The sequence below is a fragment of the Stegodyphus dumicola genome, chromosome 2, assembly GCF_044657685.1.
Source record: "Stegodyphus dumicola isolate Sdum_Otavi_A_Nest chromosome 2, ASM4465768v1".
Classification (NCBI taxonomy): domain Eukaryota; kingdom Metazoa; phylum Arthropoda; class Arachnida; order Araneae; family Eresidae; genus Stegodyphus; species Stegodyphus dumicola.
Genome location: NC_140769.1, coordinates 169,547,476 through 169,571,091, shown reverse-complemented (window position 1 = coordinate 169,571,091; position 23,616 = coordinate 169,547,476). Strand labels below are relative to the sequence as shown.

Genomic DNA, 23,616 nt, shown 5'->3' with positions numbered 1-23,616 from the left:
TATTTTGAACTAAACTTCCTTTTTACGTCATTTGGTTTCACATTCAAGTTGAAATTGTAAATGAATGGTATATTAATTCAAAGCAATTCATTAGTTAAAATTTGGTATAAGATAATTATTGCAACAGCACAATCTGGTGTCACACAATCAGTACAATGAAAAGGACAAAATTGGTACAAAAAAATTTTTCTATGAATAATACTGGCGGATATGTTTGCAGTTGCTTTCCTGTTTGTGTAAAATTTGACGGCACTTGTGTTGTATCTTGAAGATTTTTTTGTTTTCATGTGTGTGTGCCCGCATGTGCTATTTTGTGGAGGAGCCACATTCAAGGAGCCAAAGAGCCACATCTGGCATGCAAGCCATGCTTTGCCGACCACTGCTCTAATTAAAATTCTTAAACTCAAATTACATGCAGGCTGCATGCAAGACCTGAGAGCAGTTCGGGGATCAGGTTATTTTTAACAAAATTTCAAAGAACTAAATTTAAATTTAATTTCATATTTCACTGATATTCCTTCATTAATGTTTTTTGCATGTATCATTAAATAATTTTCAAAACATACTTAAACAAATAGTAATAACGACACAAAGGAAAAAATTCAAATCTCATGCTTATTTCCTATCTGTAACAAATTTCTCTTATATTTTGAAATTCAAACGTACTAGCAACTAAATATTAAATTTTTGGACTAACATTTACTTCATATAATTCTAATATATAGAATTTACCACTTAATAAATTACTCTGAACATAAAATAAACAAATTATAAAAGCTTACCAAATTTTCACAGAAAACATACCCAGTGGAACAAAGCTTGAGAATTAATAACGAAAACTCTTTCTTTGATGCATTAAATTTTTTATCGACACATGCAGAAAAAATACACGATTATATATAAATAATTATACATTTCTTTATTTTTTTTTTTTACTACGGCTTAACACTTGATGGTGCTTCAAGTTTGAGATTTGGTAACTTTCAACTGTGAAAAAAATTATTTACATATAAATACATAGTCACTTTCCAAACAAAGCGAATATTCTTTTCGCTTTGTTTGGTCTTTAATAATTTTTTCTTTGCTTTGTCTTTAATAATTTTTTCTACAACTCATGATATTTATCTTTCAAGAAGTATGAATACAAATTATTCAGATATGTATATTTGAACCTCTGAAGAAGATCTGCACCAGATTGAACATTAATTAGTTCCATTTGTACATTTTCTGGTATGTTATTTGCATCTGCTTTTAATGGTAACAGAAATAATTTAAAATCGGACTCCAAATCATTACTTTCCTTAATTCTGCCTTCAAAATTTTGTCATAATAAGGCTATTTTTCTTGCATATTCTCGAGATTTTTCAACTGGAATAATAGGTGGTTTTTAAGATATAGAAATGTCATTAGGATTGTAAGATACTGGAATGTGGGGTCGTAAGTTCAACAATGCCTCTATTTCGACAAGATATGCATTGAACTTTTTGCTGGTTAATACCTGTGAGCCAATCACTCTTTTCATATGGAATTTCATGGTTTTTACTGCAGTCTCCCAGAGTTGAGTGGAAACTTAATGCTTCCCAGAGGTGAAGCATTAAGTTTCCACTCAACATTTTCATCTACTAAGAAATGCACAACGTTTTTTGAAGTCCACATTTTCAGTCATGCACCAAACAATTTTAGAGCACCAATAAACCCATTAGAACTCAAGTCACTGACAGCTTCCAGATGAACAGCTTTCGTGATGAAGCACACAAACACACATACATGTAACTTTGTCGATCATATTCCTCTGCCACCTTTATGGCAAACCTGAAATGGGTCAGCAAAATAGGTCCTGGTCCATGAAAATGGTCTCCCTACATTTAATCTAGTTGCAGGAAGGTCACCCCATAAGTTGTAGTGACAGTTCTCCACGATGACAAATGCACATGCTCCAATAATTTTGATGAAGGGCAGAATGCGTCAACTGGAAACCTGAGAGTAGATACTTCAAATGATAATGATTTACAAGCAAGTTCATTACGTGATTGCTTTTTGGTAGAATAATTGGATGCTTAGTTTCCTCTGGCAAATTTGCATTTTTAAATCCTGCCCCGATTCTCACAAGTCCGTCTTTATCCAAAAAGGGGCTTAACTGATATAACTTGAGGTATTCAAGGAATTATGGCTTTCTAACTTAGTAATTTTCTCATGAAATTCAGAACTTTGAATTGTCTTAATTATAATTTTGTGAGCCTGATTAAGGCTCTTCTAGGTAGGGCGTCAGAATTTTAGATTTCCTGGCATTACCAATAAACATTAAACATCAAGCAATCGACTCCAAGAAGAAAATTTATTCCACAATTCTTTAACTAAGTTTAACCTTACCACCATTGCTCTTTAATTATAATCCTCCTTTCCTCCACAATAGCCTAATCTAACTGATGTCCATTCAACTGTGTAAGCCAACATTCCTTACCTTTAGATAACAAATAAGGTCCGTAGAACCACTTTTCACTCAAAATCAAACCTCCGACTGATATACCCCTTGTCACTAAATCTGTCAGATTATCTTCAGATCTGCATGAAACCAGCTTTTAGGATATGTTTTTTTTCCTGAACTTCCAAAACACAATTAGCGACAAACTGTTTCCAACCTTTGGCACTTGACCCAATATAAAGCTATTTTTAAGTCAGTCTAGTATACCTGTTAAGTGATCAAATCTCCATAAAGACTGAAAATACACTTTCAAACTCGAGCACCGATTAAAACTGCCATCAATTCTAAACAAGGCAATGCAATTTTCTTCAGATGAGCAATTTTATTTTTTGACATAAAAAATGACACCTTTATATTACCACAGCTATTCTGGTAATGAAAATAAGCAATGGCTCCATAAGCATTTGGAGATGCATCACAAAATACATGCAATTCAACTTTGGCATCCTGATGATTCTCATACCCCAACAAATAATGCCTTTGTAACTTTATTTGCCCTAATCCTTTTATTTTTATTTTGCTCAATTTATCTAGCAACATTAACCATTTTTCTATGAGATCACCTGGTAACTTTTCATCGCAACTTATACCTTTTTCCCAAATCTCTTGCAACAAACATTTCATTCTGACTACAAACAGAGCTGAAATACCAAATGGATCAAAAACTATGGCAGCTGCTTGTAGAACACCACATTTATTACTCTTCAAGGAACTTAATTTATCTAGCAACGGTTTAACCTCAAGGAAAAGGATATCATCCTTAGGAATCCAATTCATACCTAATACTTTCAGCTATCTTCTACTATTCTCAAAGTTAAGATTATTCAAACCGCTTAATCTTTCCAATTCAGGAGAGTTGGTTCTGAATTTTCGCAAGATAAACCTACCTGCCTTCAAAATTGAAACAGCACTATTTGATAATTTATATGCCTCATTTGCATTAACCAAAATATAAGTCATCCACATATAATGACGTATTTAACATGTGTATTGAAACAGGATTAATTTTCTCATATTTTCTACTGTGAGTTTTAATAGTACTAGTTAGTATAAAAGGTGAAACTCTGCAACTAAACAGCAACCTATTTACAGTCAAAAGTCGTTAATCCGGACTCGTCGGGACTTCGGCGATTCCGGATTATCGATTTTTCCGGATTATAGATCATCAGTTTAAATCTCGTAAGATGGCATGCAGAAATTATAAAATTAAAAATATGAAACCATAATTTATGAAATAAAGAACAATTATGATCTAAAGGGTATCAAAATTTGCAAAAAGAAAAAGCTTAATATTTATTTGTTTACTTTATTAAACATTTCTTTCAATGTAAGTTGTTTAAGTTTTGCTTCGTTTCATGTGATAATACTTTCTCTTTAATTCTATTAAACAGACATAATTTCTTGTTCAGTTACAAAGTTCCGCCGTTCAAGTCCTATAATTGCTGTGTCAAGAATACCGACTAATTTGTCAATCGAAATTTTTTTGTTTTCAATAACCTCTGTCACTTTTCTTCGCTATCGGAAGCGAATTATAATGACAAGGAACTTGTTTTAAATCATATCAAAGACGAAGCATATCGAGATGAAATACTACATTTGGTAAGGAATTATAAGCCAAATAAAATAAAAACATCTGCGCTGAAGATAAGGATAGTGCTGACAAATCAACTTCCAATTCATTACGCGCCCGCCGCCGAGCAGCGTGAAATTGATAAACAGATTTCGGATTTCAAAACATACTTTCGCTTTAGATCCTTTACATATTAACAAATATATATCTGAAATTCTATTTGATATAATCGAAAGTTTAAGCTTACTTTTATAAAATTGCTCTTACAGTCTGCAAAAAATAATAAGGCGGATGCAATTCGAAAATTAAGGAACAACGCAATCATCAACATTAACTGAAATAGATAATTATTTAGCTTATACGTCCATTATACATAAAATGCGCGCGCGAAAACGTATTCTGCACTTGCGCACACTCATATGCGCAGTCGTAAAAGGTCTTACGCGCACGCGTGAACGCCTCTGCACATGTGTCAACGCGGCGCATGAGCAGAAAGTTTTTAGTTTTGATGTCCGGATTATAGATCATTCCGAATTATGGGTGTCCGAATTAACGACTTTTGACTGTATATGCATAATTTTATACAGTCAAAAGTCGTTAATTCGGACACCCATAATCCGGACCTCAAAGCTGAAAACTTTCTGCGCATGCGCCGCGTTGACACATGTGCATAGGCGTTTACGCGTGCGCGTAAGACCTTTACGACTGCGCATATGCGTGTGCACAAGCGCAGAATACGTTTTCGCGTGCACGTTTTATGTATAACAGATGGTATAAGCTAAAATTATTTAATTATCTATTTCAGTTAATGTTGATGATTGCGTTGTTACTTAATCTTCGAATTGGATCCGGCTTATTATTTTTTGCAGACTGTAAGAGCAATTTTATAGAAGTAAACTTGAACTTTCGATTATGTCAAATAGAATTTCCGATGCTGGAGCTTCCAAAGGATCTACAAAACGAAAGTATGTTTTGATGTCCATCAAACAAAAAGTGGAATTGCTGCAAAAAATGGATAAAGACATGAAGAAGGTGACAGAGAGGTTAGTGAAAACGAAAACATTTCGATTGACAAGTTAGTCAGTATTCTTGGCACAGCAATTACGGGACTTGAACAGCGGAACTTTGTAACTGAACAAGAAAGTATGTCTGTTTATAGAATTAAAGAGAAAGTATTATCACATAAAATGAAGCAACTTAAACAACTTACATTGAAAGAAATGTTTAATAAAGTAAGCAAATAAATATTAAGCTTTTTTTTTGTAAATTTTGATACCCTTTAGATCATAATTTTTCTTTATTTCATAAATTACGGTTTCATATTTTAAATTTTAGAATTTCTGCATACCATCTTACGAGATTTAAACTGATGATCTATAATCCGGAAAAATCGATAATCCGGAATCGCCGAAGTCCCGACGAGTCCGGATTAACGACTTTTGACTGTATTCAGCATTTTCATTATCAGGAAGCCAAGGAAATTTCAGAAATTTTTATCATTCAAAATGCTTTTTCGATATCCCCATTAAATGCAATTTTAAATTTCTGAAATTCAATAATGCATCTAGTACACTAGGATTTAAATTTGAACAAGTTTCTAAACAATCATTCAATGACATAGATTTCTTATTTTTCGAACTACAATTGTATACAATGCGAACTTTTCTTGTACCCTTATTTCTGTTTACAACAGCTTGATGTGGTATAAAATGTTCAATACAATCCCACCTGCATTCTTCAATAATTCCCTTAAACTCTTGTAGCAAATTATTTGCTTATACTCATTTGCAATCCACTCATTTTTTTCAAAACAGTTTTGCTAATCTTCAAAAAATAACTTTTGGAAAAATAATAACTAGCTATGGAAAAATTATTTTCAAATTCTGAAGGCAATGTTTTCTATACAATTTAGTTTCATATCGACCATTAATAAATCTCAGATCATTTTTAATTGCTCAATTAAACACTTGTCAGTAATAGATAATTCATCCCTATCTCTTATGCCTAAGCTTTCCAATTCCCATAATACTTGAACATCTGTTCATATACTCAAGTTAAAAAGATACTATTTTTACAAAATTAGATTTATTGCACATCTGCTGAATTCCCTGCAGAGTAAAACTAAAAATTGTTGGTGTGCAATTAAGAGTTTTTCTTAATTTCCGAAACCCAGAACACTCAATAGTATTCCAAAACATGTCTCCTCCAATTAATATGGTTACCGACTGATCATCATTTTTACACACATCAGCTAAAATAACAAGCAATACGACAAATTCTTGATGATTCAGAGTTCATCCATGGATAAAGTTTACTGTTTTCATTTCATAATATCATCCATTTACAGACTTATGGCACAGAGTGCTTCTTGATGAATAATATTGTGTATAGGGCAAAACATACTCATAAAATTTTTTTCTCTCACGATAATTTTACTGCAAATCCATTTTTTTTTTTTAACCAACCACAGAATCATTTGCACCATCAGTTGCAAATCCAACTATTTTATTCCAATTTAATTTGCATTATATATTACAGTTTTTATTCCAGGAAAAATTCCATGCAACAGTTTTTCATTTCATGAGAATTATTTCCAGTAATTCTTTAACTACTTTAAATTCATTAATAACATCTCGTATGAAAAGGACAACCTGTGCTACATCTGCAATGTCAGTACTCTTATCAGCCACTATGAAGAATGTTGCAAAATCTTAATTTTTTCATTTAACTGGCATCACAAATCACTAACATAGTCTGCTACTATGTTGCCTTACAAACAGGGGCATAGCTAAAGGAGGCATCTGTCTCTGAGCACAGCACCCAGGGGATGCCAAATTGATGTTAGGAAATTTAAGGATTTAATCCTTAAATTTCCTAACATCAATTTTTTCATTCTTGGCAAATACGAGGGGGCACGAAATCTTCACTTGTCCTCAGGTTCCACGACTCTGCTTACAAACTATTATTTTTAAATACCGTAATTTCCGGAAGAAAGGCCGCATCAGCGTAAACGCTGCACTCGAGAAAAATGGCGGGAAAAAAATTAAAATTACACAGAAACGTCGCATCAGCGTAAACGCCGCAATAGATTAAATTGCGTGTGACATCGTCGTGGGCCGTATAGATACAAAAACTCAACCTAAGTCCTGATATATGACATACCAGTTAAGAAAAATGCATGAAATGAAACCATAACTCAAAAATAAATTAAAGGTAAGAAATGTATAGCTTCTGTACCGTTTAGAGACATTTTCAAAAATTTTCCGCTCCCTTCTTACTTAAAAACTATCCAACAAGTACTTGTACCCAAACTGATGGGATCTGTATTTGGGAGAATGCATCCATTCATGCTGAAGGGGAAATACGTCAGAGTTCGTTATTGCGAGGCAGGTGGAGTCGTGTCCGCCTTTGAAAATAATTGCAGAAAAGGCAGGGGTGGGGAGAGGATGGGTCCTACAAGATTCATCGAATGGCAAAGAGACTATTCAAACTGATGAGAATGTTGATTTGAAAGGGGGAAGAATGTTATTGTTCTGAGATCTCGTTTAGGGTGAATAAGGCATGTAGGTCCGTTCAAGGGAAAGAATGTAAACAAAATAACGTTCGCAAAAAGCAACTGAGTGGTCTTTTGTGTGGGAACAACACCAGTCTATGCACAATGACAAGGCCATCCAAACTATGTACAATGACCATCATAGGAAATATTTTATTTTTAGTGCACCTAAACGCCGCATGGGTAGAAACGCCGCACCCGCTGAAAATTTAAGTTTTAAACACGTAAACGCCGCGGCGTTTCTTCCGGAAATTACGATAGTTTACAGTTTAATCTCTTAATTAAAATCAAAATTACAAGATGAATTTTCATATGAAAGCAGTACTTAAAATATTTTGCAAAATTTTAAATGGTTGGTATTGATGTATGAGGTTTTACAAGCTGTACATTAGTTTATCTCTATCTATTTAGCAATATGAATTGCATAGTTGTACATCCAGCTTACCAACTAGTGACTGACTGAAAGAAAGTAAAAGTATCAACTCATTAAGGTGGGGAAAATTGGGCATGGCAGAATATAAACGTTTCACGAATATAAATGTCAGCTGTACTCAAGCCCCACCTTAGCCTAGACATGGTGCCTGGCATGCAGAATATAAGAATAATAAGAATCTATAATTTTTCCATTTAACTGACACCATAAATCTATCCATTCTATTTTATTTTATTTTTATTCAATAGCAACCTCACTTATTAACACAATCCAAATGTTTCTAATGTTGTTTATATTTATATTTTAAATAGTTATTTCCTCACATGTGACAATTATTGCCGGTTTTTCCCTGAGCTTCTTTTGTGGATCCATCAGAGAAATATAATTGAAATGTATTGGCTGGCTGCATAAAATTCCTTTGGAGGCTGCCAGTTTGAGAATATTGCTCTAACCTACTTGAAAAGTGTCCAAGAATAGTAATTGTAAGTAAATTATGTTAATATAAGATAACTGAGAATGCATTACTTTTATTGCACTCAGATGGCCAAAAACTATATCAGTATCCAAATGCATTATTAATTACAGCTTTTATTTAATTTTACGATGTATTTCATTTGTTTCATCCTACCTGCATAAGACCAATCAGGAAGATCTGTCAATGGGCCATATTCCCTTCCTTTAGCAGGTATTCCATGTCTGAAATTTACAAAACTTATTAGGAACAAATATTAAATAATAAAATTTCATTTCTTTACCAGATATGGATAAATTGTTCAAAATATCTGGAATAAGTCTACTGAACAGAATAATAAAATAATTTTTTTTGGCCCAATCTCATTTACTTGAACTATTATCTTTACAATAAATAATAAAGCTAGTCCTTTGTAACAACATTTATCAAATACTTTTAAAATCAGAATTTGTTCAATATAGTATCACTACTAAAGATTATTTAAAAATCAGTTTCCAAGATTTTTATCTTTTTTGCTAAAACATTATTCATTTTCCCACCTAGGGACTGCAAAAGCAAATTTCAATAATTTGATCTAATATCAGTTAGCACAAAGAATTAATCATCAGCGCATATTAATTTAAAATAATGTTTATTGAAATGATGTGCTCTAGAAAATTAGTTAAACAATTTCTTTAGATTTTTAAACAAAATTTTTGATTTAAACTTTTATTTACACATATAATAAATTATGTACTAAAAGATTTTAAAACATTCTCATTATAAGAATAGCATTCTTTTTATAATCCTATAAATCCTTTAGAGAAATTTTATTTTTGGTGCTTGAATTTTTTTCAGATTGACACTCTTTTCATCAGGACTGAACTTAAATGCATCTTCAACAAAATTTCAACTTTATGATTAATAAATATGCCCATTCAGCATTTGCCATTCCTAAGGCCAGAGATGGTGGCCATTTTATTATTGAGGCTTTCTGTGAATGGACTGAGAGTTACAAACATATCTTCTTTGGAATTTGAACCTGGGCCTTTCGGTACTGCAATAGGCTCCCCTAACCACTATCCCGTCGAAAATAAAAATCATGATTTTATTGGAAAGCACTTACAGATTTTTTTAAATAAATAGATCTCTCCTGATCCCCCAAACTACTTGAAATAAACTTTTAATTTTGAAGTTGAGGGGATGTGAAAACTATTTTACAGAAAGACATTCTGTGCCTTCATGCCTTGATGTAGATATCTGGTTACATAAAGAAAACTGATGGTGGTCTATTCTAATTTTGGCCTTTTCTAAGAAAAAAAAAAAAAAAAAAAAAAAAAACTTTTTCACATAGGCATGCTTTTGAGAAAGATATCAAAATTGATAGCACTGTCATCAATAAAAGGAAAACTCACATAGTCTCTGCAATAAAAGCAATTATACACTGGTCGACACTGAAAATGCAACACCAAGAAGAAGTGGTCAGAAAGTGATGAAATTTTAAAAAAAGACAGAGACAGCAAGCAGCAATAAGTGATCTTTATTTCAAAATGATAGTCAGAATACAGAGAGAGAACGGCATAGGACCACCGCGGACAGCGATGCACAATGAAACACGTCTAGGCATAGAGTCAACAAGAGTGCGGATGGTGTCCTGAGGGATGGCTCTCCATCAACTTTCAACCATTTGCCACAGTTCATCTTCTGAACAAAGCAGGGGCAGAGTCTGCAAACGGCATCCAATCACATCCTACACATGTTCGATTGGTGACAGGTCAGGAGAGTACGGTGGCCAGGGAAGCATCTGTATACCTTGCAGAGCATGTTGGCAGATGCGAACACTGTGTGGTCAGGCGTTATTCTGCTGAAAAATTGCATTAGGCAGCCCCTAAAGGTAGGAGACTGCCACCGGCCGCAGTACATTATCCAAGTATCGTTGCGCCGTCGTAGTGCCTTGAATACGAACTAGCGGTGACCTGGAATCGTAGGCAATAGTGCCCCAATCCATTATGCAATGTTGTCTTGCGGTAGGGCATTCCATAGTTTCTGCTGGATTAGATCTGTCTCCATGTCAACACTACACACGTATGCGGCGACTGTCACTGGATAAACAGAAATGTGACTCATCTGAGAACACGATGTTTCGCTATTCTGTCATCCACGTTCAACCAATCAATGGGAAATGGTTCTGGTTGACACGGGAACATCCAGGGTATCTTGCACAAACTGCAGAACTGCAGTACAAGTGACTTGCGGGACCGCCACAGCTTGTCGATGGATGCGTCGATCCACATGTGTTGACGTCACTCTGGCTGCATCTGCACCCTTCCTTCTTCCCACATTTCCTTGTTCCAACCATGTTCACCATAGCCGATGCACCGTGCTCGCATCCATGTGGGCACCAGCTGCGATATGACATAAGGACCAACCTGCCCTTCTCAGTCTGATCACCATACCTCTCCTAAAATCGTCTATCTGCTGGAATTGCCTTCGTTGACGGTGGCCTGGCATTCTCTCCTATTACACGTATCCTCTGGGACAAAAACCAACTTTCTTCGATAATTCGTCTGGCAAAAATAACGACACGAACATTGCCCATTCTGCATGTTTTCCCCCTTATACCTTACTTTATGTGCATCAGAGAGTTGCACATTTTACATCATTCACATAACTCAGTGACATCCGTCTACTCTAAAATTTGCATAAATTTCTGACCACTCCTTCTTCGTGTTGCATTTTCAACATCGAGCAGTTTAAATGTTTTCATGTACCTGAATTTAAAAATTTCATTCCTGACTAAAAAATATAACTCCTTTTGTTTCTTTGATCTACAAGACATCCTCTTCTGGATTTGAGCTTTTATGGACATTGCTGATGGCCATCCATACTTGTTTTTTTATAAGTCACACTTTTTCTCAGGTTAAATTTTTAAACCCACATATAAAATTTCAATTAATTCTAGCCTATATATTAGGCTTGGCAAACTTCAAGGCAGTATGTTAAGACACAAGAAATTCTGAAAGCTGCAACTAGATCTTATGTCATAATTTCCTATTTATTTAGTTTTAAAAGTAATAAAAACGATTTTCAGAAAAAGAAATGTTTGAGGTAAATTAATAGGAGTTTCAAATTTTTTGTATTTAATAACTTTTATTTCTCATGCTGTGCTCAGAAAAACTTGTTCTGCAATAGGCAGATTCGAAACCATCATACATTTCTAATCGTTGAATGGTTTTAGTGAAAGTATGTTAAAATCTAAAGAAGGAATTATAATGGGCTTTGTGAGCACAATAACATAAACAGCTTTTCATGCGAGTGAAGAATAAGGCACTAATTTGAAAAACAGATAAGTAGTTTTTCTTTAACTTACATGCACTTCTCCGGAAGGAATAAAATAAGTGAAACAGGTCAATGTATTCTACAGAAAAACTGCTATTTGAGAATGGTTTGTTTAAATTTGGAAAAGCATACGAGGACTGTCTGCTGAAAGCTATAAATGCCTTTCTGAATAATTTTCTAAAGAAGTTCAGCTCATATATACGATTTACAAGAAAGAAACACTAATTTAAAATAAGCTGTAAGCCTTTTTAAGGATTCTACATAAAAATAATTATTTAGTTCCTAAACATTTGGTTTAATGCTTTAGATGCGAATTTGATTATCAATTACATTTTGTTTTTCTAAGGATGAGACCTACAAATCCTCAGAACTCGCAAATCTTCACAAAGATTTGAATTCCAAATCTCAAATCTTGGCACTATTTTAATTTTATCTGTTTATTGTTTGAATCCTAACCTAAAAAACTGCTGAATTATTTTAACCCAAAATTTTGAAAAGACTAGCTTCATTAATTCAGTAAGAAATGAATATGACTGTTGCAATTTCAGTAGTATCTAAATCACTAAATTAACTCTGTGATGGTTCTGTGTGCCACACTGTTTTAGTACGGCACCCAATGATATTGGGCAGAATTTTCACTCTAGTAATCAGTGCATTGCTCTTTCTCAAAAGCTATTATAGAATCATAAATAACTGCCTATAGATAACCTATTACAAATAGTTCTTGACTGTTTTTAAGATCTTATGGTATATAAATGCTATGACACAAACATGGCTCCAGTTGTTTACAAGTTCTATTTAGCTATAGTTCATGCATTTTAAGTATATTAAAAAAAATGTATTTTCATGTTTGTCTTTCATAAACACGGATTTCAAAATTTACTTTTAAATACATTTATGACTTTTTACATAATTTTTTTTTTATTCTTCATTTTCTTATTTATATTTGAAGGATTCAAAAGATCTGATGTTCGAATATCTTTCAAGATTTGGATTCAAATTTAAAGAAGTTCAAGATTCAATCCAGCTTTAGTTTTTCCAATGCAAACTGACTATACATATTTATAATTTTAAGATACATCATTGCAATGTCAACATGTATAAGTTCATTTAAAAATACATCAGAAAGTATTAATACTTCAAGTTGAGGAAGAAAACTGGAATGAAATACCCACCATCAACTTTTGTCATGAAAATGCCAATCAGACAATAGAACAGATATTATGATCAGCTATGCTAAGGAAGATATCTGAACTGAGTTTTAGGTAATGATTAACTTTCCCCCTTATATTAAGGAAGATTTAATATAAAATATTACACACACTTTTATTGTAGGTCAGATGCCATTGTTACTAATATTATTTTGCAGTCTAATCAGCTTTAAAGCATAAAAAAGAACTGCCATCTATTGATCGTATAAAATATTTTAGTGTAGACTAAGGAGGAAGAAGGATGTCAAGTATAATTAAATATCACAAATGTTACATATTGATTGCAGAATGAAGAATTTTACTATTTGTACATAATGAATATAACTTTTTTCTTATTTCCAATTTTTTCTCTCGTACATTTTCCTGGTAACTCTTGATGGTGAGGTGCATAACATGCATTTGTGAGTTGCACCTGAAGGTTCAAAACAAAAGCAAGTGTCCAGTCGAGATCTCTACAGAATGCAATTTTGAAGTGATGAGTGTCTGAAATGTAGCTAAGCTCTATCAGGTACTATGACCAAAGGACATCAAACACTGTATTTAAAAATTGAAAGTTTACGTAACAAAATTCCAATAGTTTTACAGTGTACTGAATGATGTTTATAAATCAGGTAGTAGATTATAATATAATCTTCCATTAATCTACTCACTTTTGTGAAGAACACATCAGAAGTAAAAAGATAACTGAAGGCTAAGAAGACCAAAAATATTACAAGAAGATATTAGATACTTGTCATGGGATAGAAAGGAAGATCATCATTGAGTAACATGCAAAGAAATATCTCGAGCTAGAATGAGGTCACCAGCATCAGTATACTGTATTTTGCAAAAAGCTTTGCAGAAAGGAAAGGCTTATGCCGGATGGGTACTTTGCTGCTCGACACAATTTTGTTGAAATGAAGATTCAATGATAAAAGTAAAAGATTTCTATCTTGAGTAATCTGATGAAATTTAATTTAATGAGTTTGGACAAGAGTTTGAATTGCAATCATTCCAATAAAGAAGTTTACAGACCTCAAAATACATCTCTATAATTTGAAACAGCCCATGTGTGGACTGCATTTTTTATCTGAAAGAGGTTTCTGATTGCACAAGGTATCCAAAAAGTAGGGGGTGAAGAAACAGTACCTTACAAAGAATAGCAAATCTTCCCAAAACACTAAATTATGGTAATGAGAAACAAGGGGACTAGAAGAATAGTAAGGAGAAACTGCTTGAAATACAATAAAACCCAAGAGAGAGAGAAAAAAACAGTGCATTATTTTTTAAATGACCTTCACATTTGTCTTTCGTATTACCCTGATGGCTCTTCTCTACTCTAAAAATAAAATTGGCATTCATTTGCAAAAATTGAATTATTGAATATTTTGTTTGCCACTCGGACAAATGCATGATGGATAACTTGAAACTGACTAAATAATTACACACATGAAGAGAAATTAAAAAATTAAATTACTAATTGGTAAAGAAGTGTATCAGTGTAAGATTTCTTTTTCAAAATGGAATTGTATTTCAAAAATAAAACTACTGCCCGGGTCAAACAAGTTGTATTTAAGGGATTAAAGTCTCACTAGCCATGCGAGCTATATTATGGTACAGAATTTTCATAGATTACTCCTTAATGAGAAGTAATCTATGAAAATGAGTGAATCTATAATCTCGAGTGAATGAAACCTTTGTATGGAGACCAAAGAAGTCAACATATAAAGCAGTAGATTTGTAGGTGTGACAGATGAAAATAAATAAGAGCTTATGCTAGCATTTGGGTTTCATTTATACAGCCTACATTTGGTTCAGAAGTTGTACCCACAAGAAAGGATAAAGTGATGTGAGTTTTGCGAGACCATACATACTTGCTGACAACACTACTGACAGACATCATATTCAATGATGAGGTGCTCTTTCACCTATGTGAAAAGGTGAACAACAAAATGTCAGGATCTGCAGAACTGAGAATCAATGTCATTCTGGATGTGGAACATGATATTCCAAAAACTGTGTTTTATATTGCATCAGAGTACTGAATGCGATAAAGCTGGTGAACATTGGTATTTCAACTTGGGTTCGATTCCAGGCAAATGGGTTGTCTGCATAGACATTCCCCCCCCCATGTGTAACATGTATATGAGCCAGTTTTATTTAGAAAGTTCTCCACAAAGTCATCTCTCCCCTTAAGCAGATAGCCCTAGTGTACTTTGTCATAATTAAGCAAACAAAACTAAACCACAGCACTGAATGATGATCCATTCTTCTTAAACAAACAATTACGGGTGAAACTTATACATCATTACATGACATGTTGACACCTCAACTTACTGCACAAAGAAGTGACTACAGTCTGCAACATGACAGTGTTACTACACTGTCATTATGCTGTATGCCTATTTCTAAATGAGAACCAGCCAAATTAATAGCTAAGCCATCTTAAAACTACAATAATCTGAACAGTCAATGATGCTTACACTACAAAAGACTTCAAATATCCAAAACTACCATATGGCAGCTTTTTTACAATAGCGGTATGATATTTTATTTGCACAGAGCAGACTGATGATCGAATCCTAAGCTCATTTACCATGGAGAAGGACATTGAAATATCACGCGCTGCAGCACTTCTCAATGGTGCTAACATATAGTGAAATGAGCAAGCAGCAAATATCAACAAGGAGTAGTAAGAGGGTTGCAACTCAAAGAGGAGAATGAAATTCCCTGACTTTTCCATGTTTTCCAGGTGTGTTTTTAAAAAATTCCTAGTGCATGTTAACTGTGCTCAGAGGTAAATTAATAATGGTACCATTTGAAAAACACAAAAATTTTCCAATTACATATGACTTATAATATATATATATATACAATACAAAGTCTTTAATCTGGATGTCCATAATCCGGATCTCAAAGCTACAAAATTTCTGTGCATGCGTAGCGTTTACGCATGCGCGTTTAATGTATAATGGATGGTATAAGCTAGGCTAAAGTTATCTAATTATCTATTTCAGTTAATGTTGCAGATTGCATTGTTTCTTAATCTTCTAACTGGATCCGGCTTATTATATTTTGCAAACTGTTAGAGCAATTTTATAAAAAGTAAGCTTGAACTTTTGATTACGTCAAATGGAATTTCAGATGCTGGAGCTGCCAAAGGATCTACAAAGCATATGGTGAAATACAAAGCGAAAGCATGTTTCGATGTCCATCAAACAAAAAGTGGAACTGCTGCAAAAAATGGATAAAGGCATGAAGAAAGTTGCAGAGAGGTTAGTGAAAATGAAAAAATTTCGATTGACAAGTTAGTCGGTATTCTCGGCACAGCAATTACGGGACTTGAACAGCGGAACTTTGTAACTGAACAAGAAAGTATGTCTGTTTATAGAATTAAAGAGAAAGTATTATCACATAAAACGAAGCAACTTAAACAACTTACATTGAAAGAAATGTTTAATAAAGTAAACAAATAAATATTAAGCTTTTTTTTGTAAATTTTGATACCCTTTAGATCATTTTTCTTTATTTCATAAATTACGGTTTCATAATCTTAATTTTAGAATTTCTGCATGCCATCTTATGAGATTTAAACTGATGATCTATAATCCAGAATCGCCGAAATCCCGACGAGTCCGGATTAACGACTTTTGACTGTATTTAACTTCTATATGAAGCAGACCTGCAAATGAATCCCAAAGTCATTTAACATCTCCAAGAACATCAAAACCTTAGGTGTTGCTGCACTTCTCATCAGCATTAATAGATAGTGACACATACAAGCAGCAAGGACTGACAAGCACAAGTGAGTATATTACATTCAGAATACTAAACAGCCATGTTCAAGATGATCGCATGTTGCTCCCAAGATCACTGGACCACGCTGGTTGCGAATTCTTCCTGTGGTAGTTCATGAAGGGAACGATATGGCTGACCTTTTGGCAAAAAAGATAACTAATATTTTCCAAAAGTTTTATAGAGATTTTCCACTCTACTCTGCTAAATTAGAAATAAAGAGAATTATCAAGCAATGATTTCATCATGCAGATTTGCATGTTGATGTTAAGCCCTGGAGTGTGTTTGTGGTACACACAGACTTTTGACTGGACATGATTGTCTTAATGCCTAATTGATTCATTTTAGAATAACTAATTCACCTATGTGTTCTGTGTTTGCCTGGACAAGACATGGCTGCTGCTTATCTTGATGAACATTTTGCAGTAAATAATTTGGATTGTATTGTTAAAAAGTATTGGAGAGCTTGCAGATCTTTAACATCTGCAAGGCTAAATGACCTTCAAGAATGTTAAGAACTCTGTCATAGAAGATATGCTACATGGCTACAGCTGAATTAATGCATTGATGTTTCTTTTGTAGTTGGTGGTGCATATCACTTTTTGTAATTCAAATTAATACTACTAAAACTTTATGCAACTACTGCAAAAATTTGGGCAGGATTATCTTTTCAGTATTAAAATATGGATACATTTGGTTCAAAACAAAGGGCTGCTTTTGTGTTCATCCTGTATTTAAAAAAAACTACTTTAATTTCTCACTCATCCATATATAGTTGATCCTTAAAGCATATTAAGTTTCATGATTCTGCTTACATAAACCCTGTTGTTCACAAATTTACAGAATTATGAAGTCAATAGAAGAAAACCATATATTACAACAACAAAAATTTAAGTAGTTCATTTATATATATATATATATATATATATATTATGTTTTTATATATTACTCTAATAATTTGCTACCATAAAATAATTGCAAATTTGGCAAAAAAAAAAGGGAGTGGTACTCTTCAGTAATACCCCTGTCAAGTTTTTTGGCATATGGTAATCTATTGGCCATCACTTGTCAGGCAGTGCATGTATAGCATCTATAAAGTATTATAACTAGAAATTGTTTAAAAAAAAATTTTCCACTGAAATGTATGATAGGTGCATAACAAAGAAGTTCCAAAAAGTTAAAAAATTGATCCTGTGGTTCTTTGCTTCCATTTATGAAAGCACTGCAGCTTATTTACTTTTGAGCTGAAGAACTATCTATTAAGAAGTAGTTAAAATGTGTGAAAGAATTGTTGACTGTAACAATTATGCTGTTTTTCCAAGGCATCAGATAATGTTAGTCTTTGATTGGCAATTGATGATAAAGGCACAGCTTTTTTTCACTACTTAACAGAAATATGCCCCATATATCGTATTTGTTCTGATATAAACCCAATACAGTCAAAAGTCGTTAATCCGGACTCGTCGGGACTTTGGCGATTCCGGATTATAGATCATCAGTTTAAATCTCGTAAGATGGCATGCAGAAATTCTAAAATTAAAAATATGAAACCGTAATTTATGAAATAACAATTATGATCTAAAGGGTATCAAAATTTACAAAAAAAAAAAAAAAAAAAAAAAAAAAAAAAAACTTTATTAAACATTTCTTTCAATGTAAGTTGTTTAAGTTGCTTTGTTTTATGTGATAATACTTTCTCTTTAATTCTATAAATAGACATAATTTCTTGTTCAGTTTCAAAGTTCCGCTGTTCAAGTCCCGTTAATTGCTGTGCCGAGAATACCGACTAACTTGCCAATTGAAATTTTTTCGTTTTCACTAACCTCTCTGTCATATTTTTTATGTCTTTATCCATTTTTTGCAGCAATTCCAGTTTTTGTTTGATGGGCATCGAAACATACTTTCATTTTGTACGATCCTTTGGGAGCTCCAGAATCGGAAATCCTATTTGACATAATCGAAAGTTCAAGTTTAATTTTATAAAATTGCTCTTACAGTCTGCAAAAAATAATAAGTCGGATCCAATTCGAAGATTAAGGAACAACGCAATCATCAACATTAACTGAAATAGATAATTAGATAATTTTACCTTATACCGTTCGTTATACATAAAACGCGCATGCGAAAACGTATTCTGCACTTGTGCACACGCATATGCGCAGTTGTAAAAGGTTTTATGCACACGCGTAAATGCCTATGCGCATGTTTCAAAGTGGCGCATGCGCAGAAAGTTTTTAGCTTTGAGGTCCGGATTATAGATCATTCTGGATTATGGGTGTCCAAATTAACGACTTTTGACTGTATAATGTAATACATTATAAACACTGCAACTAAATAAAAATTATAACTTTTGTATTAACGAGTTATTTAAGATCTAAATATAAATAATTTAATGAACAATAAAATTTACCTTAATCTCCAACCACCAAGTGTTTCAACAACAGCAGAAGTATGAATGCATTGAGATTCTAGACAATAATTTAGGGCTGCCCTTTCTAGAAAATATTAAATTAATTATTAATATGTCAAAAATGTTTATTCTTTCCTTTTTAAGCTCATACAACACAACAAATAATGACATACTCTTTAGATCGTTTGCAATAAATGAAATAAAAACGGTACTATTCCGTTTTGAGGACAGTAAAAAATCGCCAAACTAATTGTTGATGCCAGTGCTGCCAAAAATAATTGCAGCAACCCTAACGCTAGAAAGGAAATATAATAGTAAATAATTATCTAAAGATTATTGTTTTTTTAATTGATATGAAAGGTTAATTTAATATAATGCTTTTTTATTAGTATAATTTATACAAAAAAGACTAAACATAACTGAATGGAAGCATAAGAGTAAATAAGTATTTCAGATTATTATTATAATTTGTATAAAAGAGGTTAAACATAACTGAATGGATTACTGCATCGCTATTTCGCTACCGAGTTATCGCTATAGCATAATTTCATTTCGTTAGTTGTTCAAACATAATTTTCTATAATGAATGATGCCTTTGCTTTGAAAAAATTCTATTGCAGAATTTTCGTCATGGGCAATTTCCAAATTGTTAAATCCATAGGATATCAAAAAAAAAAAAAAAAAAAAAAAAAAAAAAAAAGGATTTAAAAATTAAACTAGTATTTCAATGACATTTCAAGAAATATAGAACTATCTAAACTTACGCAATCTGAAAACAGCGCGTACGCTAGATTTGGCGCGCTGTTAAATGGGCGTGTTTGCTAAATTTGGCGCCTTTGCACATACATTTTCGCTGCAATTTTTTACGGTCCTCAAAACGGAATAGTACCATAAAAACCTCTTAGCAGTGAAAACAAGTTAAAATAGTTTTCTTTGAAAAGATTTTTTTTCAGAAATATTATCGATTACTTTGCTTTACAACACACACTGAATTAAATGGTGGTATTTCAAAGAACTTTTAATAAAATTCGGTAAATTTCTCCTGCAAACAATACATTTGATAACATACTGTACCACAAAATACAATATTTATGCTCCAATCAGATAATCCGCGCTATTAAAGACATTTATTTTTTATTTTTAATTCCACTGGAGATTTAGTTTTAAAATAAACTGATCCGGTACAGTGACAACATGCAATTCTGCCATGAGTTAAATTTAACAATTCAATCCAATTTAAATGTGCTAATAGAAAATCAGATCATAATTACTCTTTCAGACTCAAAATCAAATTTGAATATTACACTAATTTACTTAATTCAAATTTATTTTTCATAATAAGACTATTTTACCAATTAATTTCATCGCCACGATTTGTTTACAAACAGACGCCATACTGTGGCTCGTGATATTGCCAAACTGCTCTTCTAAATATTGCTTAAATAGCATTCAGTCCCATTGAGGAGGGGCTTGTCTTTCTATTCCTACCACTATTTCCACTCCTGTTTCAGGCTGCTTTTTAAAGTTCGATGTTGGCGCTTTAGTAAACCATCTGATTATGAGTGATAAGCTGTGGTGGTGTTAGCTTTGAAACCTAGGGTTTTGCTCAAGGATTGGTAAATTTGGCTTTCAAACTGTCGGCTGTGCTTATGTTATCTTTTTTGGTATTTCAAATCTGGAAATCCAAGTCACGACAATGGCATTTGTGATGGAATCTGCAGTTTGATTTTCCAAAGGAACAGCTTCGATCTGCCAAATGAATCTATCGATGATAGTAAGAAGGTACCTAAAAGTTTTGCAAGATTTTACCATATCTCATACCAACAATATCGATGCTTGAAACATTCATTTGGAACTTTGAATTCAACAGCTTGAGCATGCATGGGTATTGTTGAATACCGATTTCAAAACTGAACTATAAATCGATATTCTTAACATTCAAAGCTCAAACAATGTACATAGTTTGACACAAAACTCTTCGTATTCTTTGTAATACAAATAATTACAACGTTTACATTTAAAAGAATTTAATTACGAATATGAAGACCATTCTCACGTTGAATTCAAAAACATAAGAATACACTCTCCATTTGGACTCAGAATTATAAGGTTACAAACATTACTCACGTGAAGTTACACTGAAAACAATACACGAGTATGAATTTAACGCTTAGTTTTCTACATCCTCCCACTGTGAGTTGAGAGACCGCATACCTCAACAAATAACAGTCGCGTTACTAACCTAGTCTTTCTGGTACTTTGACACCTTTTCCAGATCGGGTTGTTACAGTTCGTCCAAAGGGTTCTGCAGGGTCTACTACTCGTGCATAAGACACTTCAGAATGAGATATTTGCCTTCTTTGCATTTCAGCTTGACATTCTCAGCCGTTTCACAAGTAATCTTTGGTGGAAACACCCGTCGAATCGGGGCCATTATTTCTACATCAGCTGTTCTAAATCCTGATTTCAGGTATTAACTTTTGAACAAAGGTTTCCCCATAGTTTTTCTCATTTAATCCAAGTAAGTACAGTAGTGGAACCAATCCAAAAGTAAACATCTCTATGTGAAATCTCCCACACAATTGAGGATGTAAGGCAAGAAGCAGTTGTGCCTGCTCATAACTCTAGTCTAGCGATAGTTGTGTTTTCTTCCCAGTTGGGAAAACTGAATTTAGCACTTAACAGCTATACTTTAACACATTTACTAGTTTCAACTTGAAAAAATGCTACTGCTGCGTAAGCACGCATGTTTGCGTTACAGAAGAAATTTAAAGAATATATTTCTTTGTCATCACGGATTTTCAAGTATCGAGGAAGCTTTTCTAACTAAAGAATATTTCTCATCCACTTCGGATATTCTACTTTAGTTTCAGAATCAACTTCTTCTTTCCAATTGAACTTCATCTCCTAAGTTCTTTGCAAGAATAGTTTCGGGAACAATACAGCACGTCACACTAATAGGATCGAAGATTCGATGTGCAGTTGAAAGTATAATTTTCTTCGTAACCTATTCTACTCGAAGCTCTCGCGAGTAGTCATATTGATAGCCAGAGTATCTGCAACTTTATCACATTGTGTTGCAACTCTCAGGGCTACAACGTGCAGGTTACAAATTCAATAATCACAACAGGGATTATTAATATAAAGATTTTAACCCATCAACGAGCCCGCCTCTCAGAACGAAATGCTTTGAAAACGGTCGCGTTGTCAGACAACAAACCCCTCCAAAAAATCGCTTTCGTTTTCTGAAATCTCTCTAAGATGGTCCAGCCTAAGGCAGTATGTTTGCTTCCCCTTAGTGTGATGGATAAGCCATGAAATTGCCTCCCCGCTATTGAATGGCAAGAAGTAGTTGTTGCGTTTAGTTTCGTCTCCCTCCTCTTTCTTTGTACTAGTAGCCTGTAGACTCGTTTCTTTTAACATGTGACGGCCGAATTTTCCGAAATCTTTTTAGAATTTTAGCTTCCAAGCTTGTAAACTTTCAATTATTCGACATGTTTTATTGGGCAGTATTTTAAGAAAGATCATTATTTATTTTGTTACACAATTTTTTTACTATTTACTTATCTATTTTATTTAGTTTTAGTAGGCCAATTTATTTTGGGAAATTAAATTTTAAACCATTCTTTTACCGACTCAGTTTTTTATCACATTATAAGTCCATATATATATACGATGAGAGTACAATATTTATCAGAAATTTTTGTAAAATTTGGCATATGCATTTATATTTTAGCGTTGAATTTTTTCCACAAGTTGTTCGTTAACAGTCGACCTCACCTTCGTCTTTCATCTTGGAATTGGCAAGCAATAATCTTCCTAATATTTTTCGGGATTTTATAGCAATTTCTAGAATTTTGGCGGTTTTCTACAAATATTTTGGTAAGTTTAGCTATTATACAGTTGCTACCAATGTGGAATTTAAAGCCAAAAATGTATTCCTTCGTTGATTTGAGAGATCGCATTTCGAATTTAAACGGAAGTTTAAATGAATTTGATACAATCTTACCACAGACTAGGAAGAATTATTTCTCTGTGTTGGATGGATTTTTCTCACTTTTCTGCATTTGATACATTAAATGCATAAAGCAGACACTCACAAATAGAATTTAAATAAATTTATTTAAATAAATTTCTATTTTCATTTAAAATTTGTCATTATTAGCATCTCCCGCAGTTTTATGCAATCATAGGATTTTCCAAATTCTATTAGGTCGTTAACATAATTTCAAGGCCTAATAGAAAAGTGATAATATGGAAAGACTATGTCTTGAGTACCAATAGCCAAGTATTTGTAATTAAATAAAAATAAATATTGAATACCAGCCGCTTTTTTATTTATTTTTAGTCATATAACAAAAGATAAACAAGAATACTATTACATCTAAGAATT

The 23,616-nt window shown here is 33.1% G+C and overlaps 1 protein-coding gene across 1 annotated transcript in view; it reads right to left on the bottom strand.

Annotated features, from left to right (window-relative positions):
• mRpL52 (mitochondrial ribosomal protein L52) overlaps window positions 1-20,648 on the bottom strand; it is a 52,972-nt gene extending 32,324 nt beyond the window's left edge. Inside the window, exons 1-3 of the mRNA XM_035350905.2 lie at window positions 20,576-20,648; window positions 19,224-19,308; window positions 8,667-8,734 (exon numbers count right to left, since the gene is read on the bottom strand). Coding sequence (XP_035206796.1) covers window positions 8,667-8,734; window positions 19,224-19,308; window positions 20,576-20,618 — 196 coding nt within the window. The 5' untranslated portion in view covers window positions 20,619-20,648. The remainder of the gene's footprint in view (window positions 1-8,666; window positions 8,735-19,223; window positions 19,309-20,575) is intronic.
• Window positions 20,649-23,616: the final 2,968 nt, after the last annotated feature.